We start from the raw sequence: 24,398 nt of genomic DNA, 5'->3' as shown, positions 1-24,398 counted from the left end.
AAAGAATTCAATAAGACTTGTAAGGCAAGACCTACCCTTCACAAATCCGTGCTGGCTGTCCCTAATCAAGCAGTGTCTTTCCAGATACTCATAAATCCTATCCCTCAGTACCCTTTCCATTACTTTGCCTACCACTGAAGTAAGACTAACTGGCCTGTAATTCCCGGGGTTATCCCTATTCCCTTTTTTGAACAGGGGCACAACATTCGCCACTCTCCAGTTCCCTAGTACCACCCCTGTTGACAGTGAAGACGAGAAGGTTATTGCCAACGGCTCTGCAATTTCCTCTCTTGCTTCCCACATAATCCTAGGATATATCCCGTAAGGCCTGGGGGACTTGTCTAGCCTCAAGTTATTCAAAATGTCCAACACATCTTCCTTCCTAACAAGTATCTCCTCTAGCTTACCAGTCCATTTCACACTCTCCTCTTCAATAATACGGTCCCTCTTGTTTGTAAATACTGAAGAAAAGTACTCATTCAAGACCTCACTTATCTCTTCCGACTCAATACACAGTCTCCCACTACTGTCCTTGATCGGACCTACCCTCGTTCTCGTCATTCTCATGTTTCTCACATATGCATAAAATGCCTTGGGGTTATCCTTGATCCTATCCGCCAAAGATTTTTCATGCCCTCTCTTAGCTCTCCTAATCCCTTTCTTCAGCTCCCTTCTGGCAATCCTGTATCCCTCCAATGCTCTGTCTGAACCTTGTTTCCTCAACCTTATGTAAGCCTCCTTCTTCCTCTTTCCAAGACATTCAACCTCCCTCGTCAACCAGGGTTCCCTCACACGACCATCTCTTTCCTACTTGACAGGTGCATACATATCAAGGACACGTCGTATCTGTTCCTTGAAAAAGTTCCACATTTCCACGACATCCTTCCCTGACAGCCTATGCTCCCAACTTATGCTCCTCAGATCCTGTCTTACAGCATCGTATTTACCCTTCCCCCAATTGTAAAACCTACCCTGTTGCACGCACCTATCTCTCTCCATAACCAAGGTGAAAGTCACAGAATTGTGGTCACCATCACCAAAATGCTCACCCACTAACAAGCCCATCACTTGTCCCAGTTCATTATCAAGTCTAGGCTTGATTTGTACAAAGCCACTAGAAATAAAAGAACAAAGTTCTCACCTCATGAACTATACAAATCAAATACAAAACCTTAAAACCTGAACTCCATCCATTCTCAACAAGCTATTTTATGCATATGGTATTTTCACTTTTAGTAATTTTGAGGACTGATGTAATTTTCATGCAAAGTATGGCAGTAATTCAGCCATTTTCAATATTGTTCTTTGATATGGTAAATGGAAGATTTAATTCAGGAAGTATTGTGTTATTCACCATTTGGACTATCTAACCCTGCTTGTGTAACAAAGTCTGTAAGGAATTGAAATGTTGAGCTTGTCTCCTGGCAACCTGCACAGCCGTGTTTGTGCTTTGACTAAAAGCAGAAGAAATAACAGGAACAGATCATTCTACATGACTACTCAGTAACATCATGGCTGATGGTGCTGTTTAAAAGTGAAACGGCAGACGAGATGGTTGAATGGTCTCTTCTATTGTATCAATCTGTGATTCTACTTTTCCAATCTATATCCCAAATTGTCTTAATCCCTTGAGAATCACGTATGTATAAGGGCATTTGACAAAACAAACAAAGCCAACTAAAATTGTTAATCTTGAAGGACCAAATGACCTATTCCTTTCCATATTTCTGAAGTTCTGTTGACTTGAAAGTTAGCAGAGGATGGCTGGGTGCCTTTCTTCCCAGTGGTCAGGGTTTAATTCCTATCCAATTCAAAATGAATATTGAGGTATCTTCTTGTACTCCTGGTTGCTATGGGTCCGTAGCACAGCACGACTTTTCATTCAGTATTGTTTGGAGACATAACAGAGTGAGAGGCTTTTCTTAATTCATTGGTTATATAGTTAAAAGGTTGCTGCATAATCTGAGATTAGTAGAAATCTGTACAAAATACTAAAGGTTGTGTAGTGGAAAAGCGCAGCAGGTCAGGCAGCATCCAAGGAACAGGAGAATCTTCATTTCGGGCATAAGCCCTTCTTCAGGAATGAAGAAGGGCTTATGCCCGGAACGTCGATTCTCCTGTTCCTTGGATGCTGCCTGACCTGCTGCGCTTTTCCAGCAACACATTTTCAGCTCTGATCTCCAGCATCTGCAGCCCTCACTTTCTCACTAAAGGCCTAGTTGGATCGATGGTCTCATCTTCTCATTGACTGGCAATGGACTGAAGGGTTAATACCCTACTCTTCCTCTTGCCTTCCTAAACAGAAAAGGTTGTAGGACTATTGGTAAATCACGGCAGAGTGTGAGTAATTGAATAGCTCTCTCAAAGGGCTAACATGATCCAAATAAGACCAATGGCCCACTTCTGGGTCATGTGATTCTCTATAAAGGTGGAATCACCTCATTGCTCACACTTAACCTTAATCCAGTACTGACAGAAGTTATGCTGCAGTCATTTTACCCACAAACTTGATTTTCCAATTGTACACTTCTCAATTTGGCTCTTTGTTTGTAATCATGGCTTCTAAAATTTAACATTGGCACAGTGGTTAGCACTGCTGCCTCACAACGTCAGAAACATGGGTCCCATTCCAACCCTGAGTGGCTGTCTGTATGGAGTAGGCACATTCTCCCTGTACCTGCAGGGTTTCTGCCAGGTGCTCCCACAGTCAGGTTAGGTGGATTGACCATACTAAATTATCTTGTAGTATCTAGAGGTGTGCAGACTAGCTGGATTTGCCAAGGTAAATGCAGGGTTATGGGAATAGGGTAGGGGTCTATGCCTGGGTGAGATGCTGTTGTTGAATGAATGGGTTGAACAGCCTCTTTCCACTCGATAGGGATTCTATGATGTATTGCAGATTTTATCCAGTCCTCATCTTTACATGGGTGTTGACAGACCCATTTTAACATGACAGCAGCACCGCTTTTACTGCAGCTTCTAGTATTGATTTAGAAACTCCAAAGGTGAGATATGGTTTCTTAACTTGATGATCATGAGTTACCATCCAGTATTCATTCACTAGCTTTAAGTACCATCCTGACCTCCTTGGTTTGCACTCTGCAGTTATAATGATGGTGAATATTTATAAACCCCTGCTTAAGCCTCAACTGGAGGATTGTGTCTAAGTCTGGGCATCTTGCTTGAGGGTGGATGTGAAGGTGTTCAAGGGAGTGCAGAAAAATATTGCAAGAATGGCACAGTCATTGGCACAGCTGGCTCACAGCACCAGGGATCTGTGTTCGATTCCAGCCTTGAGCGATTACCTTGTATCTGTTTGGAGTTTGCACATGCTCCTTCTGACTGCGTGGGTTTCCTCCGGGTGCTCCAGTTTCCTCCACAATCCAAAGATGTACAGGTTAGGCAGGTTGGCCATGCTAAATTGCCCATAGTGTCCACAGATGTGCAGCCTATGTGGATTAGCCATGGGAAATGTAGGGTTACAGGGATAGGGTTGGTCTGGGTGGGATGCTTTAAAAGGATAGCACAGTGGCTCAGTGGCTAGCACTGCTGCCTCATAGCACCAGGGACCCGGGTTCCATTCCAGCCTCTGGTCTGTCTGTGTGGAGTTTGCATGTTCTCCTCATGTCTGTGTGGGTTTGCTCTGGTTCCCTCCCGCAATCCAAAGATTGTGTAGGTTAGGTGCATGAGTCAGGGATCAATGTAGAGTAATGGGGTAGGGGAATGGTTTTGGGTGGGACACTCTTCAAAGGGTTGGTATGGACTTGTTGGGCTGAAGGGCCTGTTTCCAAACTGTAGGGGTTCTAATTAAAAAATGTTGTGAAAGGCTGTACACCTGTAAGAGAGACTTCAGTTATGCGAAATCATCAAAGAAACTGGATTTGATAGGGCTGCTCAAATCCATCAAGAGTCTGGACAGAGTACATGAATGAGGGGGTGAGAACCAGAGAGCACCAGATTAAAATATTGGCACGCAAATCAAAGACTACATGTTGAAAAATGTTTTAACACTGAGTAATTACAGCCTGCAATAAAATGAACACAGAAAATGCTGGAGAAGCTCAGCAGGTCTGGCAGCATCTGTGGAGAGAGCAACAGAGTTAACATTTTGAGACAAGTATGACTTATAGAATAGGAGAATCCATACAGTGTGGAAACGGGCCCTTCAACCCAACAAGTCCACACTGACCCTCTGAAGAGTAACCCACGCAGACCTATTCCCTACTCTACATTTACACTGACTAATGCACCTAACCAACACATCCCTGAACACGATGGGCAATTCAGTATGGCCAGTTCACCTAACCTATATGTCTTTGGGCGGGAACCAGAGCACCTGGAGGAAACCCACACAGACACAGACAATGTGCAAACTCCGCACAGACAGTCACCCAAGGCTGGAATTGAACCTGGGTCCCTGGTGCTGTGAGGCAGCAGTGCTAACCGCTGAGGCACCGTACTGCCCCCATTCCTTCAGCACTGAGTTTGCAATGCATTACCTGAGAGTGTGATGGAAGTTGGTTCAATGAAGGCTTTTGAAAGAGAATTAGATAATTATCTGAATGAAAAACAGCATTACAGGGAAAGTGTTGAATTAGCAGAGTTGTTTTCGCCAGAAAGCTATGGGCTGAATGTCCTCCTGTACTATAACATTTTTAAATGACTCTGAACAACCTACAGAGATGTGGTGAAAGAATATTTGTGTTGTATCTCCTATCACCTCCTTGTGTTAATTCCATCCAAGGGTAATGGCTAATCAAAGTAAATGACTGGAGGGTGATAATCCTATTCTTATCTAAATATTGATTGAATCATTTATTATCACATGTATTCAATGGAAAATACAGTGAAGAAATTATACTATCACTATCCATCAGTGCCATTTTCATCCATTTGACATAAAATATAAAGGAAGATAACTTAAAGAGAGTCCGACATTTTCTTTGCCGCAGCCAGAGTCCTGCTCTGGACTTCACCAGCCCATCTCACTCCAGGCTACACCAAAGATTCACCAAAGATCCTCAGACAGCACCTTCTAAACCTGCAACCACTTCCAGTTAGAAGGACACAGATATATAGGAATGCCACCATCTTCAAATTCCTCTTCGCCATCCTGACTCGGAAATACATTGCCACTCCTTCACTGTCGCTGGGTCAAAATCCTAGAATTCCAACCCCCCCCCCCCACCCCCACCCCGCCCATGGCTTTGTGGGTCAACCCACAGCAGGTGGATTGCAGTGATTCAAGAAGGTACCTCACCACCACCTTTTCAAGGGCAACTGAGGATGGGCCATAAATGCTGGCCCAGCATGCAGCACCCACATAATGAATTAAAGAAAGCACCAGCCCATGTCATTCCACCACAGTGTCCCGTTCCAGGCTTCACCAGCCCATCCCGCTCTAGGCTACCCCAGCCCATGCCATGCCATCATTATTTATTTGTTGTCTGATGCAATTTCTTAGTTCACCTGCAAGTGAACCCAAAACCTTTTTCCATAATTGCTGCAGAATAGCTAGAATGGTAAATTGAATATCACACTGCGAAATGTCACTATGTTCCTCCAAGATTTGGTTTGAGGTGTAGTGTAACCACAAAAAAAAGTCATCTCAGGCCTTAGATTAGAAGCAAGCTCTCAAATTAGGTATTCCTACTAGCGAGGTGCACACACGAACTGTTTTCATAACAGCATATTCTCTTGGTTTTGCAAAGCTCGTAAGTTTTGCTTTGAATATGTGTGTGTACAATAGATCATCTTAAGGTATGTTATTTGAAAAGTTCTGGCCTTGGTCTTTCTAGAACCAGTTTGATTCCTACCACTGGTATAAGTGTTGAGTATTCTTAAGTTTCCTTCCTCTGAGTTTTATCAGCGCCAGGGCAGCTGGCATCTGAAAGCTGCAAAGGAAGGCTTTGTTTAATGACCTCATGGTAGTAGTGAAGGCACATTAGTAAAGTAATTGCCATGGGAGTTTGGGAGTGAATACCTTTCTAACATTACTTCCGTGTTCTTGTTTATATTGGCCACATAATGACTCAAGCAAAACAAACCAATTTTTTAAAGTAAATTTATGAGACATCGCTTCAGCCTCACTGTTGCTGATATTCGTGCCTGAGTTCACATGCACATTGTTGAGACCATCATTATTTTTCTTTTCTCTTTTGGGTTCAACTGAGAGTTGCATTTGAGAATTGAACTTGTTTTTAAAAAGCAGGAGAGAACAAAAGACTAATGTTTTACTTTTGGGACCTGGTCTGGAAAGATAATGCAGGTTAATTACTGCTGTATGAATGCTGTGTGAATGCTGTAGGTGATTCAACACCAAGGTGTTGTTACGCCCAGGGACTGGCAGCTGGTTGGATGTTGAATTGGTCAATAAGGGAGATTAGTGCTGACTAGCCAACCATAAGGAATGTTGAAAAAGAAAGAGAAAACAAAGAGTAAACTGGCTCTGACTGGGTTTTGGAGAGGAAGCAAGTTTTGCTTTAGAAGCTGCTGGGCTGGGTTTATTTTGTTTTGGTTTTGCTCGCTCTAGTTATTCCCCAATTATAGACTTTTTGGAAATTCTGAGAAAAGAATTCCAGTCAGAAGAAAAAAGTGCAAGTCTTCAGGTAGTCTGTAAAGCAGTTTGCATTGACAGGTGGCTTTGGAATTCAAACAAGATACTCAGTCCCATATGCCTATGATACAATCCATCTCAAAGGATTTCATAACAGCTTGGTATTCATCATTGAAATGGTTATCAAACAGCCAATTATGATTATTTATTTACTTTTCAAATTGATACCTTTAACTGTGTCTGTCAGTATGGAAGTGAGGTTATATTTAATGATTATTGGACTTTAGCTCATAGATATTAGACTGGTCTGTTGTTCATCTGTGTTCTGCTAAAGTTACATTATTAATAATAAATTGTTAATTTTTGCTTAAGCTATAAACTTAGCATTCAAGATCCAATATTAGTGAAGTCTGGTTAGGAACAATTCAGCAATTTTAATTGAATGTTTTAAGATGACTGTGTTGTGAATCCAGTGATAGTAAGGCTGATTAGGTTTGGCTGCTACCCCTGTGTTGTGACACTGTCAGCTGTCAGCAATATTGTTCACGCACATGAAGTCAACTTCCACTTGTATGCCAAGTGTACCCCTGTAATGCACCTTGACCTCCGTAACTGTTGAAAAATGTGTTGCTGGAAAAGCGCAGCGGGTCAGGCATTCCTGAAGAAGGGCTTATGCTCGAAACGTCGATTCTTCTGCTCCTTGGATGCTGCCTGACCTGCTGTGCTTTTCCAGCAACACATTTTTCAGCTCTGATCTCCAGCATCTGCAGTCCTCACTTCCTCCGTAACTGTTGACATTCTATAGCTACTTAGTTGACATTGTTACAGATGAGCCAGCCAAAACCTCTCGATTTGTTACTGACATCAGTTCTGTAGCCTTATCCACTGACTGCATCCTCACCATACTCTCAAACTGGACCATGTGTATGTAACTTGCATGCCTGTTCACGTTTTGAGCTGAGGTTGTCTGCATCATCTACACCACTTATTTCCACCTTCGCAATTTTGCTTACGTCTGCCCCAGCCTCAGTTAATGTGCTTCTGCACCCAATATCAGCATCAATATTGCTTCCCAGTTTGACATCTGCAGTGGTTTCCCTAATACAATCCGCAACATGTGCGAAGCGGTTTTGCACACATGCTATGCAAAATCCTGCTCAATATCACCCTGTTCTCCTTGACCTCCAGATTTCTCAAATCCCTTTGCACTGAAATCGAAATCCTTAATCCTTTTTTATAATCGCTCATGGCCTCACCCTTTCTAATTCAGTGTTCTTCTTGAGTACTAGCTTGCAGCTCATACCATCTATTCTCCAGGGCTGACCATCTATATGTATACACTTCCATTCTATAGAAATTATGAGCATTCCTTTCTAATCTCTGCAACTCCCTCTTTCTGAAAACCTGTCACATCCATTCCTGCCTTTGTAAGTCTATTTTATTAGCCAGGCTATTATTCATGCCTCTTACCCAGTCCTCTCTGAAAAGTACAATGGAGCACTTAGTACACTAAAGTTACTATATTGATAAAGTATTGCCAAAATCTTATTTTTCTGCCCAGTATTAACCAACACTCGCTCCTGTAAAACAAATAGGCACCATTTTGGTTAAATAAAAAATGAGAAGATTTTGTTCCATTCGACTTTTCACCACCACCCATGTCTCAAAAGGTTTTACAACAAATGAGCTACTTTGAAATGTAGTCCCTGTTGGAATGCAGGAAATGCAACTGCTAATATGCCATAAACACTGTTGGCAATGATTAGATAATCTGTTTTGGTTTTGTTGATTGAAGGGTAAACATTAGTTATGACATCAGGGATGATTCAACTGCTCTTCTTTATAATAGTGCTGTTTGGCTTTATTGCTTCCCACAGAGATGAATTCCCTCATGCTACACTGGAGTGTTAGCTTTTATTTTTCTGCTTAGATCGTAATGTATCTTGATTATGTGTTAAACATCCAGTCATCCTAACCAGACTTGCAATATTGCAAGTGTTGTTTCTAGATGTGTTTTTAAAATATTTGTTGCATCATTTTGTCGCAAGTATCAGCTGAAAAGTATTGAGGTCGAATATAGAAGTTTGTTTTAAACTTGAAGATATTTAATTTTCTACAAATTCCTAGACAATTTTATATTCAAGAAACTCTTTGTGAGAGCTGTACTTCAGGGAACTAGGGTCAATCAGTTGGGTGTTGTACAATGTTAAATCATCACGTGCGTCAAGGTTAATTAGCCCAATGACTGCAGTAATTAGCTTGCAGCAGTGCAACTGCTTTAAAAATGTGCTGTCTCAGTCTAAAGTCTAGGCCTGACTTGTTAAACCTGATCAAACTGCATTGACGCTGTCCTGAAGGAAGAAATCAGCTCAAGTTAGACTTTGTGCACTTGATTTACAAGAATAGCCTTGCCCCAAAGACATGCCTCTGCACCGAGTCTAACCTCAGCAAATCTAAATGCATTATTAAAGCAACAGAGACAATTTGCCTCAGCTGGTACAAGTCAAGTGTAAAACGTTAAGACATGGTCTAGTGTGTGTCAGGAGCACACACTGCAATGTTGCTTCTACGCAATCTACAAAGACAGTCCTTATTCTACTAGAGCAGAGATCTGGCTTATAGGCCTCAGCCTGTTTGTCATGTCAGAATGTCCAAAAGTGGGTACTAAGAAGCTGCTTCAATTAAGGAATTGGCTTCTTTATCTCAGCATCCTACCCATGTCTTAACAGCATGGTTAGTGTCCAAGATTATCTGTATCAAGTATGATTAACTCACTGACACCTACACTGTCAAAGCACTTAATGTTTACTGTACAATCAGGATATCTGTGGCTTAATTTACAGAATTTTAATGCTAATTTGTGGCAGATGACTTGAAATATACAGTAAAATTACTTCTGTTGATATATAAGAGGAAATCCATTGAGTTTTTTCTATTTTCAATGACTATCACAGCATCAAGAGAGTGGGATAGGAAATGGCAATGAGATTGTTTCAGATGAGTGAAAAAGCTCTTCTGCTTTACAAAAACAATATGTTCACATTTTTTGTTCCTTCTTGCCTCTTGGACACCCGGACCAACCAACCCAACCACCCTGTAGCTCAACATTTCAATTCCCCCTCCCACTCCACCAAGGATATGCAGGTCTTTGGACTCCTCCATCGTCAAACCACAACAAAACGACGGTTGGAGGAAGAACGCCTCATCTTCCGGCTAGGAACCCTCCAACCACAAGGGATGAACTCGGATTTCACCAGTTTCCTCATTTCCCCTCCCCCCACCCTGTCTCAGTCAAATCCATCAAATTCAGCACCGCCTTCCTAACCTGCAATCTTCTTCCCGACCTCTCCGCCCCCACCCCAGTCTGACCTATCACCCTCACCTTGACCTCTTTCCACCTATCACATTTCCAACGCCCCTCCCCCAAGTCCCTCCTCCCTACCTTTTATCTTAGCCTGCTGGACAAACTTTCCTCATTCCTGAAGAAGGGCTTATGCCCGAAACGTCGATTCTCCTGTTCCCTGGATGCTGCCTGACCTGCTGCGCTTTTCCAGCAACACATTTCCAGCTCTGCCTCTTGGATCAGGCCATTCAGCCCATCAAGTCCACACTGACTCTCCAAAAAGCATCCCACCCAGACCTACCCCATACCCTATCCCCATAACTGCGCATTTACCCTGGCTAATCCATCTAACTGACACATCCATGAACACTGTGGGCAATTTGGCATGACCAGTCCACCTGACCTGCAGATCTTTGGACTGTGGGAGGAAACCAGAGCACCCAGAGGAAACCAATGCAGACACAGGGAGAATGTGCAAATTCCACACAGATAGTCACTCAAGACTGGAATTGAACCCAGGTCCCTTGTGCTGTGAGGCAGCCATGCTAGCCAATGTGCATCCCTCTGCCATATGCAATTTAGGAAGTGGTCCATGACCGTACCACCCTCAGCCACAGATTGCATTGCCTGGCTCCAGTCCAAATATAACTAGGGAGGGAGAGTTGATAAATTAAGACTCTGGGAGGTGTGGAAATATTTACAGAACTGAATCCAGTTTCTGATTGAAGTGAGTCCTGTAATCTACCTTTTTATAGTAATGTTAAGGGTTGATTGCAATTGTCTCACTGAAATCATGGCTGTTGGGCTTGTTTTTCTGACCAGGAATTGAGGCACTTTTGCCCGATTTGAACATAAACTTTATGCAATACATAATAACCTTGACTGTCAGCATCTTTCACAAAATGAAATGTTGCAAAAAATACTCCTGTTTAGTGTTCTGAATTACTTCTAAAGACAGAGTGTGGAGCAGATATGCGACATTTTTGTTTTGAAAATTGTTTTCCAGAATGAATTTTTTTTTCCAAAATTGCTTTAATTAGCTGGGCTGGTTGAAGAATAAATATTGTTCATTATATCATCATGCAGTTGAATCATAGAGTCATGAGAGGATAAATGGACTTCTGTTAACAGGTCCTCCAACAGGCTGCACCCTCGGTACCACACTGCAGTGTGAACTTGGTTTTTGATTTGAGGTTCTGGAGTGACAGGTATCTGACTGAGCCACACCTGAGCCTGGAGGAGAGCATTTTGTGGTTCTCCTGTTTGACAATACTGTGAACACTTGGCTGACCTCCTTCTGCGAAGGGCAAAGTGGTTGGCTGAGGGAGGAAGACACGTCATCTGTTGACTGATCAATGAACTTCTGTGCTATTCCATGGTGCAGCTGTGATTGCATGAATGTCCATGACCCCCTGTTTATGCTCGCTTTTTTGGGCAATGTGTCAAGCTTGCTGTCACCTGATTTGATGCTTTTTTTTGGGAATTACCACTATAGACAATACAATTTGCTCCTTGTCTGATAATTTGTTCTATCTGCTGTCCAATTCTGCCAACTTAGAATCCGTATAGTGCAGTAGCAGACCATTTGGGCCATCAAGTCCTATCCCCTGAAACCCTGCATTTCCTGCGGTTAACCCATCTAGCCTAAACATCCCTGGACACTGCGGGCAATTTAGCATGGCCGGTTCACGTAACCGACACATTTTTTGACTGTGGGAAGAATCCCATTCGGGCATGGGGAGAATGTGCAAACTCTACACAAACAGTCACCCGAGGTTGGAATCGAACCCAGGCCTCTGGCATTGTGAGATAGTAGTGTTAACCACTATGCCACATGTAACTGTCAACTCATAAACTGTTGGCAGGTCAAATAGATTCCAATTTTCAGCTGCTTTTAAAGTTGACTGTATGGCAATAATACTAGACATGTACACTTAAATAATATTGCAAAATTGTTTTAGTATTCTGTTTGTATTTTCCCTTTATCCATTCAGCTTCCTCATTCTTTATTAGTTTTATATTCAATGTTTAACATCTATGTGAATTGAATGAAATGGTTTGTTTCATTTGTTCATTTTTTTCAAGAATCTAATATTACCATGATCCTACAAGTTCCCATTTCTGAGGACTGTACTGAACAAGTTGCATATTGTACATGTGACCATGGAAACCTTGGAAGTGTGACATTAGCTTGGCCCCACACACATGCTGTTTTGCAGACTTGTACACACATTGATGTTTCCAATAAAGAGCTGGTGAAATATTTGCAAGATGAAATGAGGCTACTATTATATTCAGACTTGCTTTGGGAACAATAAAACTAGGGGTTAATGCTCAGTCATTTGTGGAAAGAAATGCTGAATAACTTGGCTCCTGTAAGATCTCACTCTAATTATAGACCAAGGCCCCTACCTGGACTCTGTAATTAGTCAAAATAAGGCCATTGAAGAGAGTTTTTTCCAATGTATGAAGACTCAAGGTTGCCTTCTGTTCCTGATGAGTCAATGAGCAGTCTGATATGTCAGTAGCACTTGTTTCTATTTTAAGAATATTGCTTTAAAAACTAAGAATAGTGTTTGAAGTGGTTAGCACTGCTGCCTTCCAGTGCCAGGGACCTGGATTCAATTCCACCCTCCAGTGTCTGTCTATGTGGAGTCTGCAAATTCTCCCCGTGTCTACATTGGGTTCCTCTAAGTGCTCCCGTTTCCTCCCACAGTGCAAAGATGTGCCAGTTAGGTGGATTGGCCATGCTAAACTGCCCATAGTGTGCCCAGGGATGTGTGGGCTGAGTGAGTTAGCCATGGAAAATGCAGGGTTACCGGGAGAGAGTAAGGAGGGATGGATCTAGGTGGGATGCTCTTTGGAGGGTCGGTGTGGACTCGATGGGCCAAATGGCCTGCTTCCACACTGTAAAGATTCTATGATTCCAAGAAGGAACTAGTCATTATGCAGGTTCAATTTTTACCAGTGTGAAAGCTCATCAGATTGCTATGCTATGTCCCTTTACAAGTAACCAAAACATTGGGGCAAAACCTGCAGAATGAGCACATTGCCAAAGGAATTTATTTGAAACAATGAACTTTCCTTGTAAAGGAGCTTGACCAGGAAGCTATTCTTGTTGGTATTTGCAAAAATGAAGGATCTCCTGTGCTGATAACCTCCTTCAGCTGAGGTAACAAACCTAAACATTAAACAAGAATAAATGGGCAATGACCTTGCTGGGATTATATTATAGGCCTCCCAACAGTCAGAGGTAAAAGAGGAGCACATCTGTAGGTAAATCACAAAAGGTGTGAGAGAAACAGGTTTATAGTTGGAGGGGACTTCAGCGTTGCTAATATTTACTGGGATTGCCTTAGTGTGAAAGGATTACAGAGTGTGGAATTTTTAAAGTGCATCTAAGAGAGCTTTTTGTGCCAGTACTTAGGTAGTCTTACTTGAGATGGGACAGTGCTAGACCTAATTATAGGGAATGAAGCTGGTCCAGTGGAGGAGTATTTTGGGGATAGTGACCATAACTCAGTAAGTTTCAAAGTCATTATAGAAAGGGATAAGGATAGGGCAAAAGTTAAGTGTCTAAACTGCGGGAAGGCTGATTCCAATATCATTAGACAGGATTTGGCAAACACAGACTAGGAACAGCTACTTGCAGGTAAGTCTACACTCAAAGTGGGAGTCTTTTCAAAGTGGTATAATGAGAATTCAAGGCCAGCGTGTGAAGGGCAAGGGCATGGGCATCAAGTCCAAGGAACCCTCGGTGTCAAGGCGTATCAAGAGTTTGATAGAGAGAAAAGAGGAAGCATATGTCAGGTACCTCTCATTAAAACAGGGGAGGCCCTTCAAACATATAGAGAGTCGAGGAGATTGATTTTAAAAAATAAATTAGGAGGGCAAAAAGGAGCCATGAAATATCTTTGGCAGATGGGATCAAGGAAAACTCCCAAGGCATTTTTCATAAATACGTTAAGAGTAAGAGAATTACTAGGGAAAGAGTGGACCTATTAGAGACTATTAGCGAGCAAGCTGTATGGGAAGCCAGTGGACATGTGTGAGGCCTTAAATTAATACTTCTCATTGTATTCACAAGGGGGAAAGACATTGTGGCTGGTGATTTCACTTGGGTTGGTGAGGGTCTAGACCATGTCAAGATTAATAAGGAGGAGGTATTAGACGTTTTAATCAGTGTACAGTTGCATAAATCCCCAGGACCTGATGAGATATAGGAAAAAGTGAGGACTGGAGATCAGAGTCAAAGAGTGTGGTGATGGAAAAGCACAGCCGGCCAGGCGGCATCCGAGGAGCAGGAGGATTAACGTTTTGAGCATAAGTCCTTCATCAGGACCACACTCTTTGACCCTGATGAGATGTATCCCAGGCTGCTATGGGAGGCAAGGGACGAGATTGCTGGGGCCCTGGCAGAGATAGTTAATACTTCACTGGCCAGGTGAAGAGACAGATGACTGGAGGATAGCTACTATGATTCATTTGTTGAAGAAATGCAACAGGGTGAACCGAAGGGCCTGGGCTATGCTGTGAGACTCTATCTACGATTCAAGAGGGCACTTGGCTAAGTTTCGAACGGCTACATTTGTGTAGAATTTCTGCAAAATAATTCTTGATGGCAAGGGAATTCCCACCATTTAAGCCTTTCCACCAAACGTGTGGAGCATATTTTGTGGAGGTTGGATGTAGAGAACATTAGTTTCAAACGTACAGAAAGTTAAAGGCTATGGAGTCCATACATTCATTTCTTAATCTCCAATAGCTTCCAAGTATGGCTTCTTGCAAGGTGTAGCTGACGGAGGAATTGTCATCTTATATCTCATGCTATAAACCTTAGTGGGAAATGATTTGAGCTAGCTCCCAATGCTGCAGCCATTTACTCCTGTAATATTTATATCATTTTTTAATACACTCTAAAAATGTCAGTTAGATTATTTTTAAATGGGAATTGATGTAAGAAGCAAGTGGTAACTGGCAAATTGGATTCATCCGACAAGGTCTCTTGCTTTGACAATGATAACAATTCTTTGAACCTGCATAAATAATCCTGTCTACATCTAAACAGATCAGTAAGTAATATTAGGTTTGGTTCAATTAATATTCACGGGAAGGGATTGAGCTATAGTCAGTAAGTCACAATTTTTGTAGGGAATCTACCTTCTTTTTGCCAACAGATAGAATACTGTTATGAAGGGGAGTTTGACCCCTCTCTGATAATAAAAACCGAAACGCCCAGAGAGGAGCACCTCACCTCTTAATCTGATAAAGAACTGTGACATGGTGTATAAACTATCTCTCACCCTCTCTGTATTGCTTTCTGAGGAAAAGAATTCCACAGACTTGTAACCCTCTGTGAGAAAGAATGGTTTCCTCTTCTCCATCTTAAATACAAAAGCCCTGGTTTTAAGTGTCTCCCAGATTTCCTCTCTCCTCCAATAGGAAGCTTCATTTCAGTGTTTGCCCCATCAACTCCCCTCAAGGTCTTCCTGGTTTCAAAAACAACATCACATCCATTAGTGGAGGATCTGCTAGTATTGTATTAATGCGATTTACATTTAGTTTCTCCTTAGTATGTTTAATATTGCCTTAATCCCTTGAGGAGCCTAGGTTTGAGCATGAGATACTTACAAAAGAAATGCATTTTTAAAATCAAAATCTGTCTCCAAATGAGAGACCTTTTGGTCTGAAGGTCAGGCAGTCCTGAAGGGAAGAGTTGGATTTCACCGAAAAATAAAGTGTATGTGTGGTCAGTTTGTGAGAATTTAACCATTACCATTTCACACAAAGGGCATTCAGAAGTCCTTTTTTTCTGCACCTCCCAACCTCTCCAAGAAAGCCTCTTGAAACTAGGCCAATCAAATCTGAGGTTGATTGTTGGAAATCTTAGGTGGGTAGATGGTGTTGACATTGAGATCAGTCACCAATGTAACTGAATGGCAGCAAGACTCTTGAGGGACTGAATGGCCATCCTCTGTTCCTAGCTGTGCAATTCCTAGGGAAAGTCATTTTCATTTCGGCTCTTCAATGACAGGCCCTCATGGCAGCTTCAGCATTCATGAGCTCTCTCCTACAATAAGCAAGATGGCATTGCAGTGAAATGTCATGCTCTTCATTATTGGTTTTACAGTCATCACAGAGCGTCTGTGGATCCATCTACGTAGAACTCAGGACAGCTGTGTTTGTCTGGACTAGTTCCAACATTCAAGGCCATATATAATGTGAAGGAGAGAATGTCTGAATCCAAAACTCTCCACTTATGAAATCCAGTTGTAAAAAGGAAATATGGCATTCATTAGAACGGATTGATGTTTTTCTAGTTTTGCAGTCCTTGATTCAAAATTATGTAGATTTATTCGCATTGAAACTAGGCATGATGTAATTCCCAAAGCATGTTCAAATATTTACATTTCCGGTCGAACTTTAATGATGTGCCACTGTTATTTTTGGGATGAAAGCATATTGGGATGAAAGAAATCTTGATGATTCAAGAAAGTTCGTTTCTGTTTCTCTCCGGGGCGAAAATGTTTGCCACTAGACTGTATTTTGAGAGTGTCTGCATTGTAATAAATGAAGAATTTTCAAGATTTTGCTTAAGAGTAAAGTTGATTTTCATCAAACTTATATTTGGCTTTTTCCTAAATTTACCTAATTATTTGCATCTTTTGCTTTTGAACTCTATGTTAACATCAATCAGGCTACCATAACAGAGCAGAGGCCTTATTATATAAAGCAGTTGCGCTGCATTTCTAATTTTGCAGCTGAGAAAAATACTTCGTTCTTTCAGCAAACCGCAATGGTTGGCGCACCACTGAGAGTTCAACCCAAGGCAGTGGATTTGAAATATAAAAAGTCCAAGAGTGTCACATTCACAAATTGCTGCGACTCCAGTTGTTGTCTGTGATTTTTCAATAACAGCTTTTGTGTTCTCTCGCTCTTACCATAGTGCTTGATACAGCGGGTCAAGAGGAGTTCAGTGCTATGAGAGAGCAGTACATGAGGACGGGGGATGGGTTCCTCATCGTCTATTCAGTCACTGACAAGGCCAGCTTTGAACATGTGGACAGGTTTCACCAGCTGATATTACGGGTCAAAGATAGGTGAGTGCCCACACAACTGCTGCTGTTTAAATGAGCTGTGTTTCCTCAAAAACTCTAATCAATTCTCTCTTTCTCTCTCTCTCTCCTTTCTTCCTCCCTTTTGTTTTCTCTTTTTCTCTTGCTCTCTCTTCCTTTCTTTCTTTTCTCACATCACTACCTGAGAACTACTGCTTGACTTGAGTTCGGATTTGAAAGACAGAACAACCTCAGTTATCCGAACATCAATTATCCAAATTTCAGATTATCTGAACAAGATGTCAAAGTCCCTACACATGCATTTTAATTGAAGTAGGAAAATGCTATTCCTCATCCATTTAATGCATCATTTTGTAAATTTGATCAGGAATATAAATGCGAGTATACTTTAATTAATAATTAACTTCAAATATATACTCGAAACGTGATGTTATTAAGTCTTACACTTTTTATAAAAAGGCTCTCTGATACTTTTTCTTCCCGAAAACAAAGAATTGTGACTGTGAATGTACAAGAACGACATATGTGCAAGCTCGAGCTATGCGCTCCAACAGCAAGATTCTCTCTCAACATTGACTCGCTCCATTTTGCAAACTCAACAATCTTTTTCCTCAGCTCATTCTTCGGAGAGTTAAGTCAAAAAAATGCGCTCGCACTTTTCGTTTCTGTTGCTTTTTGGATGGTGGGACGCCACCAAACGAAAAGATGCCAGCTGCTGTCAAGGACCAGAATAAAACCAAGGAAAATGGTCAGCGAAAAATTTCACAGACTTCAGTCAAACTCTAGCCAAGAAGTGATTTTATTTATAAAATATCATGAATTTTCAAGCAATATCCAGTGTTTGTACACATTTTATCGATTTAATGAAATAAAAACTCTGTAAACATGCTTTTTTACGTAATTATGTTCAGTATGGCTTCCTTTGTTTACGATCAGATCAGTTATCTAAACAATAGTTATCCGAATAAAATACTCCCTGCCCGTCTCATTCGGATAATCAAGGTTGTTCTGTATTCATTTTTTTTAGTTCTGTATTCCTTTACTCTATCGTGCTAAAAAAAAGTATTAAATTTTAAACTGATTAGCTCCTCCTTTAATATTCTTCTTCCTTGGGTCACCAGACCTGAAATATTAACTCTGATTTCTCTTCACAGATGCTGCCAGACTTGTTGAGTTTTTCCAGCAATTTCTGTTTTTGTTTCTGATTTACAGCATCGGCAGTTCGTTTGGTTTTAATACAATATATAACATGTTAAGTTATGCTTAAGACGTGCATGGTAACCACACCCATAAATGGATTATAAGAAAGGAGAGCAGGGGTCAGTCTTTTGGACACTGAGCCTGCTCTGCATTCAATAAGATCATGATTGATCTCAAAAGCAATTATATTTATACAATATCTTTATGAGTTAGTATTGAGTTTGACACCTTCAAATTGTGGACCCACATCCATTTCTTCTTCTCTTTTAGCTTTACTTGTTACATTCTCTGTCACCATGTCTGGCGTGTCTCCCCTCCTCCCCCTACCCAAGTGGTACTGGTTATTCTTTCCAGTCTGGCAGTTCGACAATCCCATTGATCTGCCATTCTCACATTCCCATCACTTAATTTGAACTATCAACATCTCTTCTCGCCCTTCACGCACCCTTCCAACCCCCACGCCCCATCCCCCCACCCAGCCCTCTCCCCCCACCAACATTTGGATAAATGTTGCCCCCTCCACACTTCACTTCATCTCTGTTAAAGAGTCATCCACACTCAAAACATTAGCTTGCTGTCTCTCCATGGATGCTGCCTGACCTGCTGTGACCTCCAGCATTTTTTGGTTTTCAGTACAGATTCCAGCATCTGCAGTAATTTGCTCATTCTGTATATCTGTCTTTACTCAGCTTCAATGTCTAACCACTGATTCACTTCAGCCTGCCAGTACTACATCACTGGGATCATCACCAAAGGTTTGATGGCTATATCCTTTTTTTTGTCTTTTTGCAGCTTCAACCAGTTTCAGTTGTCTCAGAAATTTAGGTTTCACATTAGGTTCCCTCAGAAACAGTAAGTTCCCCATTCTCCACTGGATATGTCATTTAAAAATGCAAACTTTGAATCCATCGTAGGATGAAAACTATGTTAGTCAGAAACCTCAGGAATGTTTTTTTTATTATATACAATCTTTTGGAGACAATGTCAGATTTTTGAATCTGGCTTTTACTGTGCAGAGAATTTATAAATTTATTGGCAGTGTTAATATTAAGATCTAAACGCAACATGCTTCAGTGATGTTCCTGAACCAGCATTTTTAAAGTAGTCATTAATCTGATTATTTTAAATGAGCTAACGTCTTCATGCTAAATACCAGACAGAAATGTTATGAGAATGTGTCAAGTGTTCTCATCTATTATTAATATGAACATCTTTAATCTGTTTTTCTTATTGAGCACTTTAATAAAAGAACAGCAAGTACTGATGTAGAATTGTAAAAGTAGCCAGCATGGAATGGACTTTTTTTTTTGTAGAGTTGCAATCAGAAACATAAAATGATAAGAGAACCAATTGCGCTTATTACTGCAGCTTTCTTGCTCTGTCTAGTCCAGTAACTCCCCCAGGCTAGTACTCCGAATGATGCCACTCGTCTTCTTGCCTGCTGTTATTAGACTGCTGAATGAACCTTTCTAACTTCAAATAATGTTGATGTTGCTTTGTGCACATCCTGCACAGTCATAAAAGAGAGCATAGAACAGTATAGGCCCTTCAGCCATCGATGTTGTGCCTACCTTTTATCCTACTCTAAGATCAAACTAACCTACATATGCTTCATTTTATTATCATCCATGTGTCAATCCAAGAGTCGCTTAAATGTTCCACATGTATCTGATTCTATTACCACCGCTTGCAGTGCATTCTACGCATCCATCACTCTCTGTGTAAAGAACTGACCTTTGACATCTCCCCAAACCTTCCTTCAGTCACCTTAAAATTATACCCCTCTGACTATTCACTCTATCTATGCCTCTCATCATCTTGTACATTTCTATCAAGTCGCCTCTCACCCTTCTTTGCTTCAATGAGAAAAGTCTTAGCTCCCTCAACCTTTCCTCAGAAGATATGCCCTCCAGTCCAGGCCGTATCCTGGTAAATCTCCTCTGCACCCTCTCTAATGCTTCCACATCCAACCTATAATAAGGCGAACAGAACTGAACACAATATTCCAAGTGTGGTCTAACCAGCAGCATAACCTCGCAACTCTTAAACTCAGTCCTCTGATAATGAAAGCCAACACACCATACGTCTTCTTAACAACCCAAACAACTTGGGTGGCAACTTTGAGGGATCTATGGACATGGACCAAGATCCCTCAGTTCCTCCACAGTGCCAGGAATCCTGCCTTTAACCTTATGCCTCGCTTTGTCGAAGCACCCTATGATCTGTATGACCATGTTTTCTATGATCTGCCTGTACTGCTCGCAAAACAAATTTTTTCACTGTACTTAAGTGCATGTGACAACAACAAATCAAATCATCTTGTCAAAATATGGATAATTAGCAGGGATGGGGGTGGGGGGGGAGGTAGGAACAGAAGCAGGAAGTTTAGTCTAAATACAGATCTGGAATTAGTCTTCACCTGACAAGGTCCAGGTAGATTGAGGATTATCAAAGTCACATTTATTTCCAATATTTGTGATTTTAACTTGTATATATTTGGATTTGAATGTCTTGACACCACCCTAATGGTCAGCTTATATGGCAGATGGAGTTCAATCTGGATAAATGCAAGGTATTGCATTTTAGTTCAACAAACAAGGGTCGGGCTTACACAATTAATTGTAGGGCCTTGGGTACTGTTGTAAAACAGAGGGATCTAGAGGGTGCAGATACATAATTCTTTGAATTTTGTGTCCTTTATAGACAGGGTGGTTAAAAAGGCTTTTGGAACACATGCCTTCATTGCTCAACCCTTTGAGTATAGGAGTTGAGAAGTCATGTATAGGATATTGATGATGCCTCTTCTGGAATACTGTGTCCAATTCTGGTTGCCCAGTTATGGGAAGGATATTATCAAGCTGGAGAGGGTTCAGAAGAGAATTACCAGGATGTTTCTGGGTATACAAGGTTTGAGTTATAAAGAAAGGCTGGGACCTTTTCCCTGGAGCTTAGAAAGTTAAGAGGCAATCTGATAGAAGTTTATAAAATAATGAGAGATAGATAGCATTGATGATAATTGTCTTTTCACAAAGATAGGGAATTTCAAGACTTAGATTAGATTATATTCCCTACAGATTAGATTCCCTACAGTGTGGAAACAGACCCTTCAGCCCAACAAGTCCACACAGACCCTCTGAAGAGCAACCCACCCAGACCCACTCCCCTACATTTACCCCTGACTAACGCACCTAACACTATGGGCAATTTAGCATGGCCAATTCACCTAACCTGCACACCTTTGGACTCTGCATATCTTGTGGCACATGTTTCAGGTGAGAGGAGAGAGATTTTAAAAAGACATAAAGGGCATATTTTTTACACACAGGGTGGTTTGCATGTGGAATGAACTTCCTGAGAAAGTGGTCGACGCGGGTACAATTACAACATTTAAAAGACATTTGGATGGATGAATAGGAAAGGTTTGAAGGGATAGTGGCCAGGAGAAGGTAGGTGTTTAGTTTGAGATTATGTTCAATATGGACTGGTTTGACGGAAGGGTCTGTTTTCATATTTTCTTTTAGAGTCATAGACTCATCCAGTACAGCGAAAGGCCCTAGGGTCCACCGTGCCTATGCAGACCTACAAACACCAATCTACATTCATGGCATTTAGCCGTACTTGGTCCATAGCCTAATATGCCCTGGCATTTGAAGTGCTCATCCAGAGCTTTTTAAATGTCGCAAGGGTACCTGCCTCCACAACCTGCTTAAGCAGCACATTCCATATTTCCAAGCAGCACCCTGTGAGTGGGAAAAAAATTCTCAGATCTCTTCTAAACCATTAGTCCTCATGTTAAACTTTTGCTCTCTGTGTCTGCCTTGGGAAAAGATTCTCACCTCTGTGTCCTCTGTAATGCAGTCATTTCCTTCTGATAATGTGGTGACCAGAATTACACACAATACTCCATCTGTGACCTAACCAGGTTTTATAAAGTTATAACAAGACTTCCTTCCTCCTATATTCATTGCCCTAGCATATGCCTTCTTCATCATCCTTTCTAGCTGTGGTCTATGGATCTTTATTCCTCAGTACTCCTTGGGGACCTTCCATTCATTGTGTATATCCTTCCATTATTAGACATCCCAAAATGTATCACCTCATACTTTTAAGGACTAAATGCCATCTACCATGGCTCTGCCCAATTTACCAGCTGATCAATATCAGACTGCAGCCTAAGACCATCCTTCTCATTATCAACAACAGCATCAATCTTTCTGCAATTTGCAAGCTCACTAATTATACCTTTACATTCACATCCAAGTCATTAATGTATGTAACAAACCGCAAGGGTCCCTATGATAAAGTACTGATCACAGACTTCCAATAGCAAAAACATCCCTCCATCATCAATCTTTGCTTCCTATTTTCAAGCCAATTTTGGATCCAGTTTACGAACTTGCCTTGGTTCTCATAGGCTCTTGTCTTTTGGGCTGGCCCTCCATATGGGACCTTGTCAAAGATTTTGATAAAGACCATGCAAACCACATCAACTGCAACTTTTTGCTTATTTAATTTTGATGTTTATTTTCGATCTCTGCACGTGACTCCAGTCATTTTTCAAAGGAAAAGCAACCCCACCAAGGCATATATTTGTTTTTTACATCCCCAAGATGTGTCAGAGATGGCAATTATTACCCATCAATAGTTGTTATTCAGAGCTGCCACTACAAATTGCTGCTGTCAGCATGTTGATACAGTTAGTGGATTTCTGGGCTATTGCAGAGGCCAGCAAAGAGCCAGTCAAATTGGCAGTCAGTTCTGGTCAGACTGAGCAAGAGGCAGACATTTCCTTCCTCGAAGGACGTTAATGAGCTAAAATGGTTTTTACGACAATCTGAGAGATTTGGGGTTTATTTTAAATAGCTTTTCATTACTCCTCTTTCTTTCTGAATTCAAATGCTGAAACTTCCATAGTGGGGTTTGTGTTAATCTTCTGTGGATTACTAGCCCTGTAGCTCTCTATCGAACAGCTGTATGGAGTCTCTTTTGCACGCAGAGTGTAGCCAAAGAACATGACTCGCCATTACCTTCCTGAGAGTAACTGGGAATGAGCAGATCTTCCTGCTGAGCTTCCTAAGGAGGTCTATATTCCAAAACTGGAGTGGGCAGAACCTTTGCTACTTTACTGAATAATGTCCAGTTTATTAAAAGTTTTCTCTCTGGACCTTCAGTCAGTAATCAAAATGGACTGATTTCTAATATGCCTGTTCCTGTCTCTTTCCTTTGTCTAAACTCATCTATTGGACGATAACACAAGTTGAGTATTGGACGTGCGGAGTATGTTGAATCTGACCCTGCAACATTATAAAGTAACTAGTCCTTCCAGTATGCACCTAAAATAAAGAGTAATATCTCACTATATCACTCCTCAGCCTGTCCAGTTGCTCATTGAAAGTGAATTACTTTTGAAGTGAAGTCACTGTTGGAAACTTGATTCTTGTGAATTTGCAATGTGGTTTCAGGATCTTGAATGAAAGGTTTAAATGAAATAGATGCAATTCTAGCCTTTATTGCCGATCCCTTGTTGCAGAAGATAAGCTTTCTTCTTGAATTACAATGAAGGCACTTCCACAATGTTGTTGCAAGGCCAATAATCCAGAGAACCCTTGATTAATTATGAGAAAATTAATGTAATCTTCGTCTTCTTAGAAAACTTTAATGTTGTGCCCTGATTAGGTGCAGCAGTCATATTGGACACTTGCAAAATCATACATCACTCCACAGATGCTGCCAGAGTTGCTGAGATTCTCCACATTTGTTACCATTAACAGATGCTTTGTAAAAGCTTTTTTGTCCAGTCTAGGATCTTGGTTATTTGAGAGGAGTGATTTTGATCAGCTCTGTTTTTTGGCAAATCAGGGCTGGCTCCCTGACTTGTTACACTCTCATAGGCCCACCCTCCTGATCAGACCCTGCCAATGACTCCATCAATCAGGACAAGATCTGGATGATCCAGTATCAGGACCTCAGCATCGCAAATATGTGTTTGCTCAATGTGTTTTGTTTCCATTTTCACCATGAATATGATTTCTCACCCAGATTTGTTTCCAGGATAAATCTATTTTCAAAACATTCTGCCTTCAACATCCCTCATGGAGTTTCAGAAATTTCTTGTGACTGGAGTTCATCACCTCAGTTAATGAAAACCATTCCCAACCTCTTCACCTTTTAGTATCAAGTATTTTTGCTTGCTGTGTATTTGTAGGAATTTGGAACAAGTACA

The 24,398-nt window shown here is 41.2% G+C and overlaps 1 protein-coding gene across 2 annotated transcripts in view; it reads left to right on the top strand.

Annotated features, from left to right (window-relative positions):
- mrasa (muscle RAS oncogene homolog a) overlaps positions 1 to 24,398 on the top strand; it is a 62,821-nt gene that overhangs the window by 25,071 nt on the left and 13,352 nt on the right. For both annotated transcript variants that reach the window (XM_043694239.2, XM_043694238.2), the window contains one exon: positions 16,846 to 16,999. In XM_043694239.2, coding sequence (XP_043550174.1) covers positions 16,846 to 16,999 — 154 coding nt within the window. The remainder of the gene's footprint in view (positions 1 to 16,845; positions 17,000 to 24,398) is intronic.

The sequence above is a fragment of the Chiloscyllium plagiosum genome, unplaced genomic scaffold, assembly GCF_037043375.1.
Source record: "Chiloscyllium plagiosum isolate Xiang-an unplaced genomic scaffold, Cpla_swu_hap1 HiC_scaffold_7, whole genome shotgun sequence".
In the NCBI taxonomy this organism is placed as follows: Eukaryota; Metazoa; Chordata; class Chondrichthyes; order Orectolobiformes; family Hemiscylliidae; genus Chiloscyllium; species Chiloscyllium plagiosum.
This window is presented reverse-complemented; position numbering and strand designations above follow the sequence as displayed.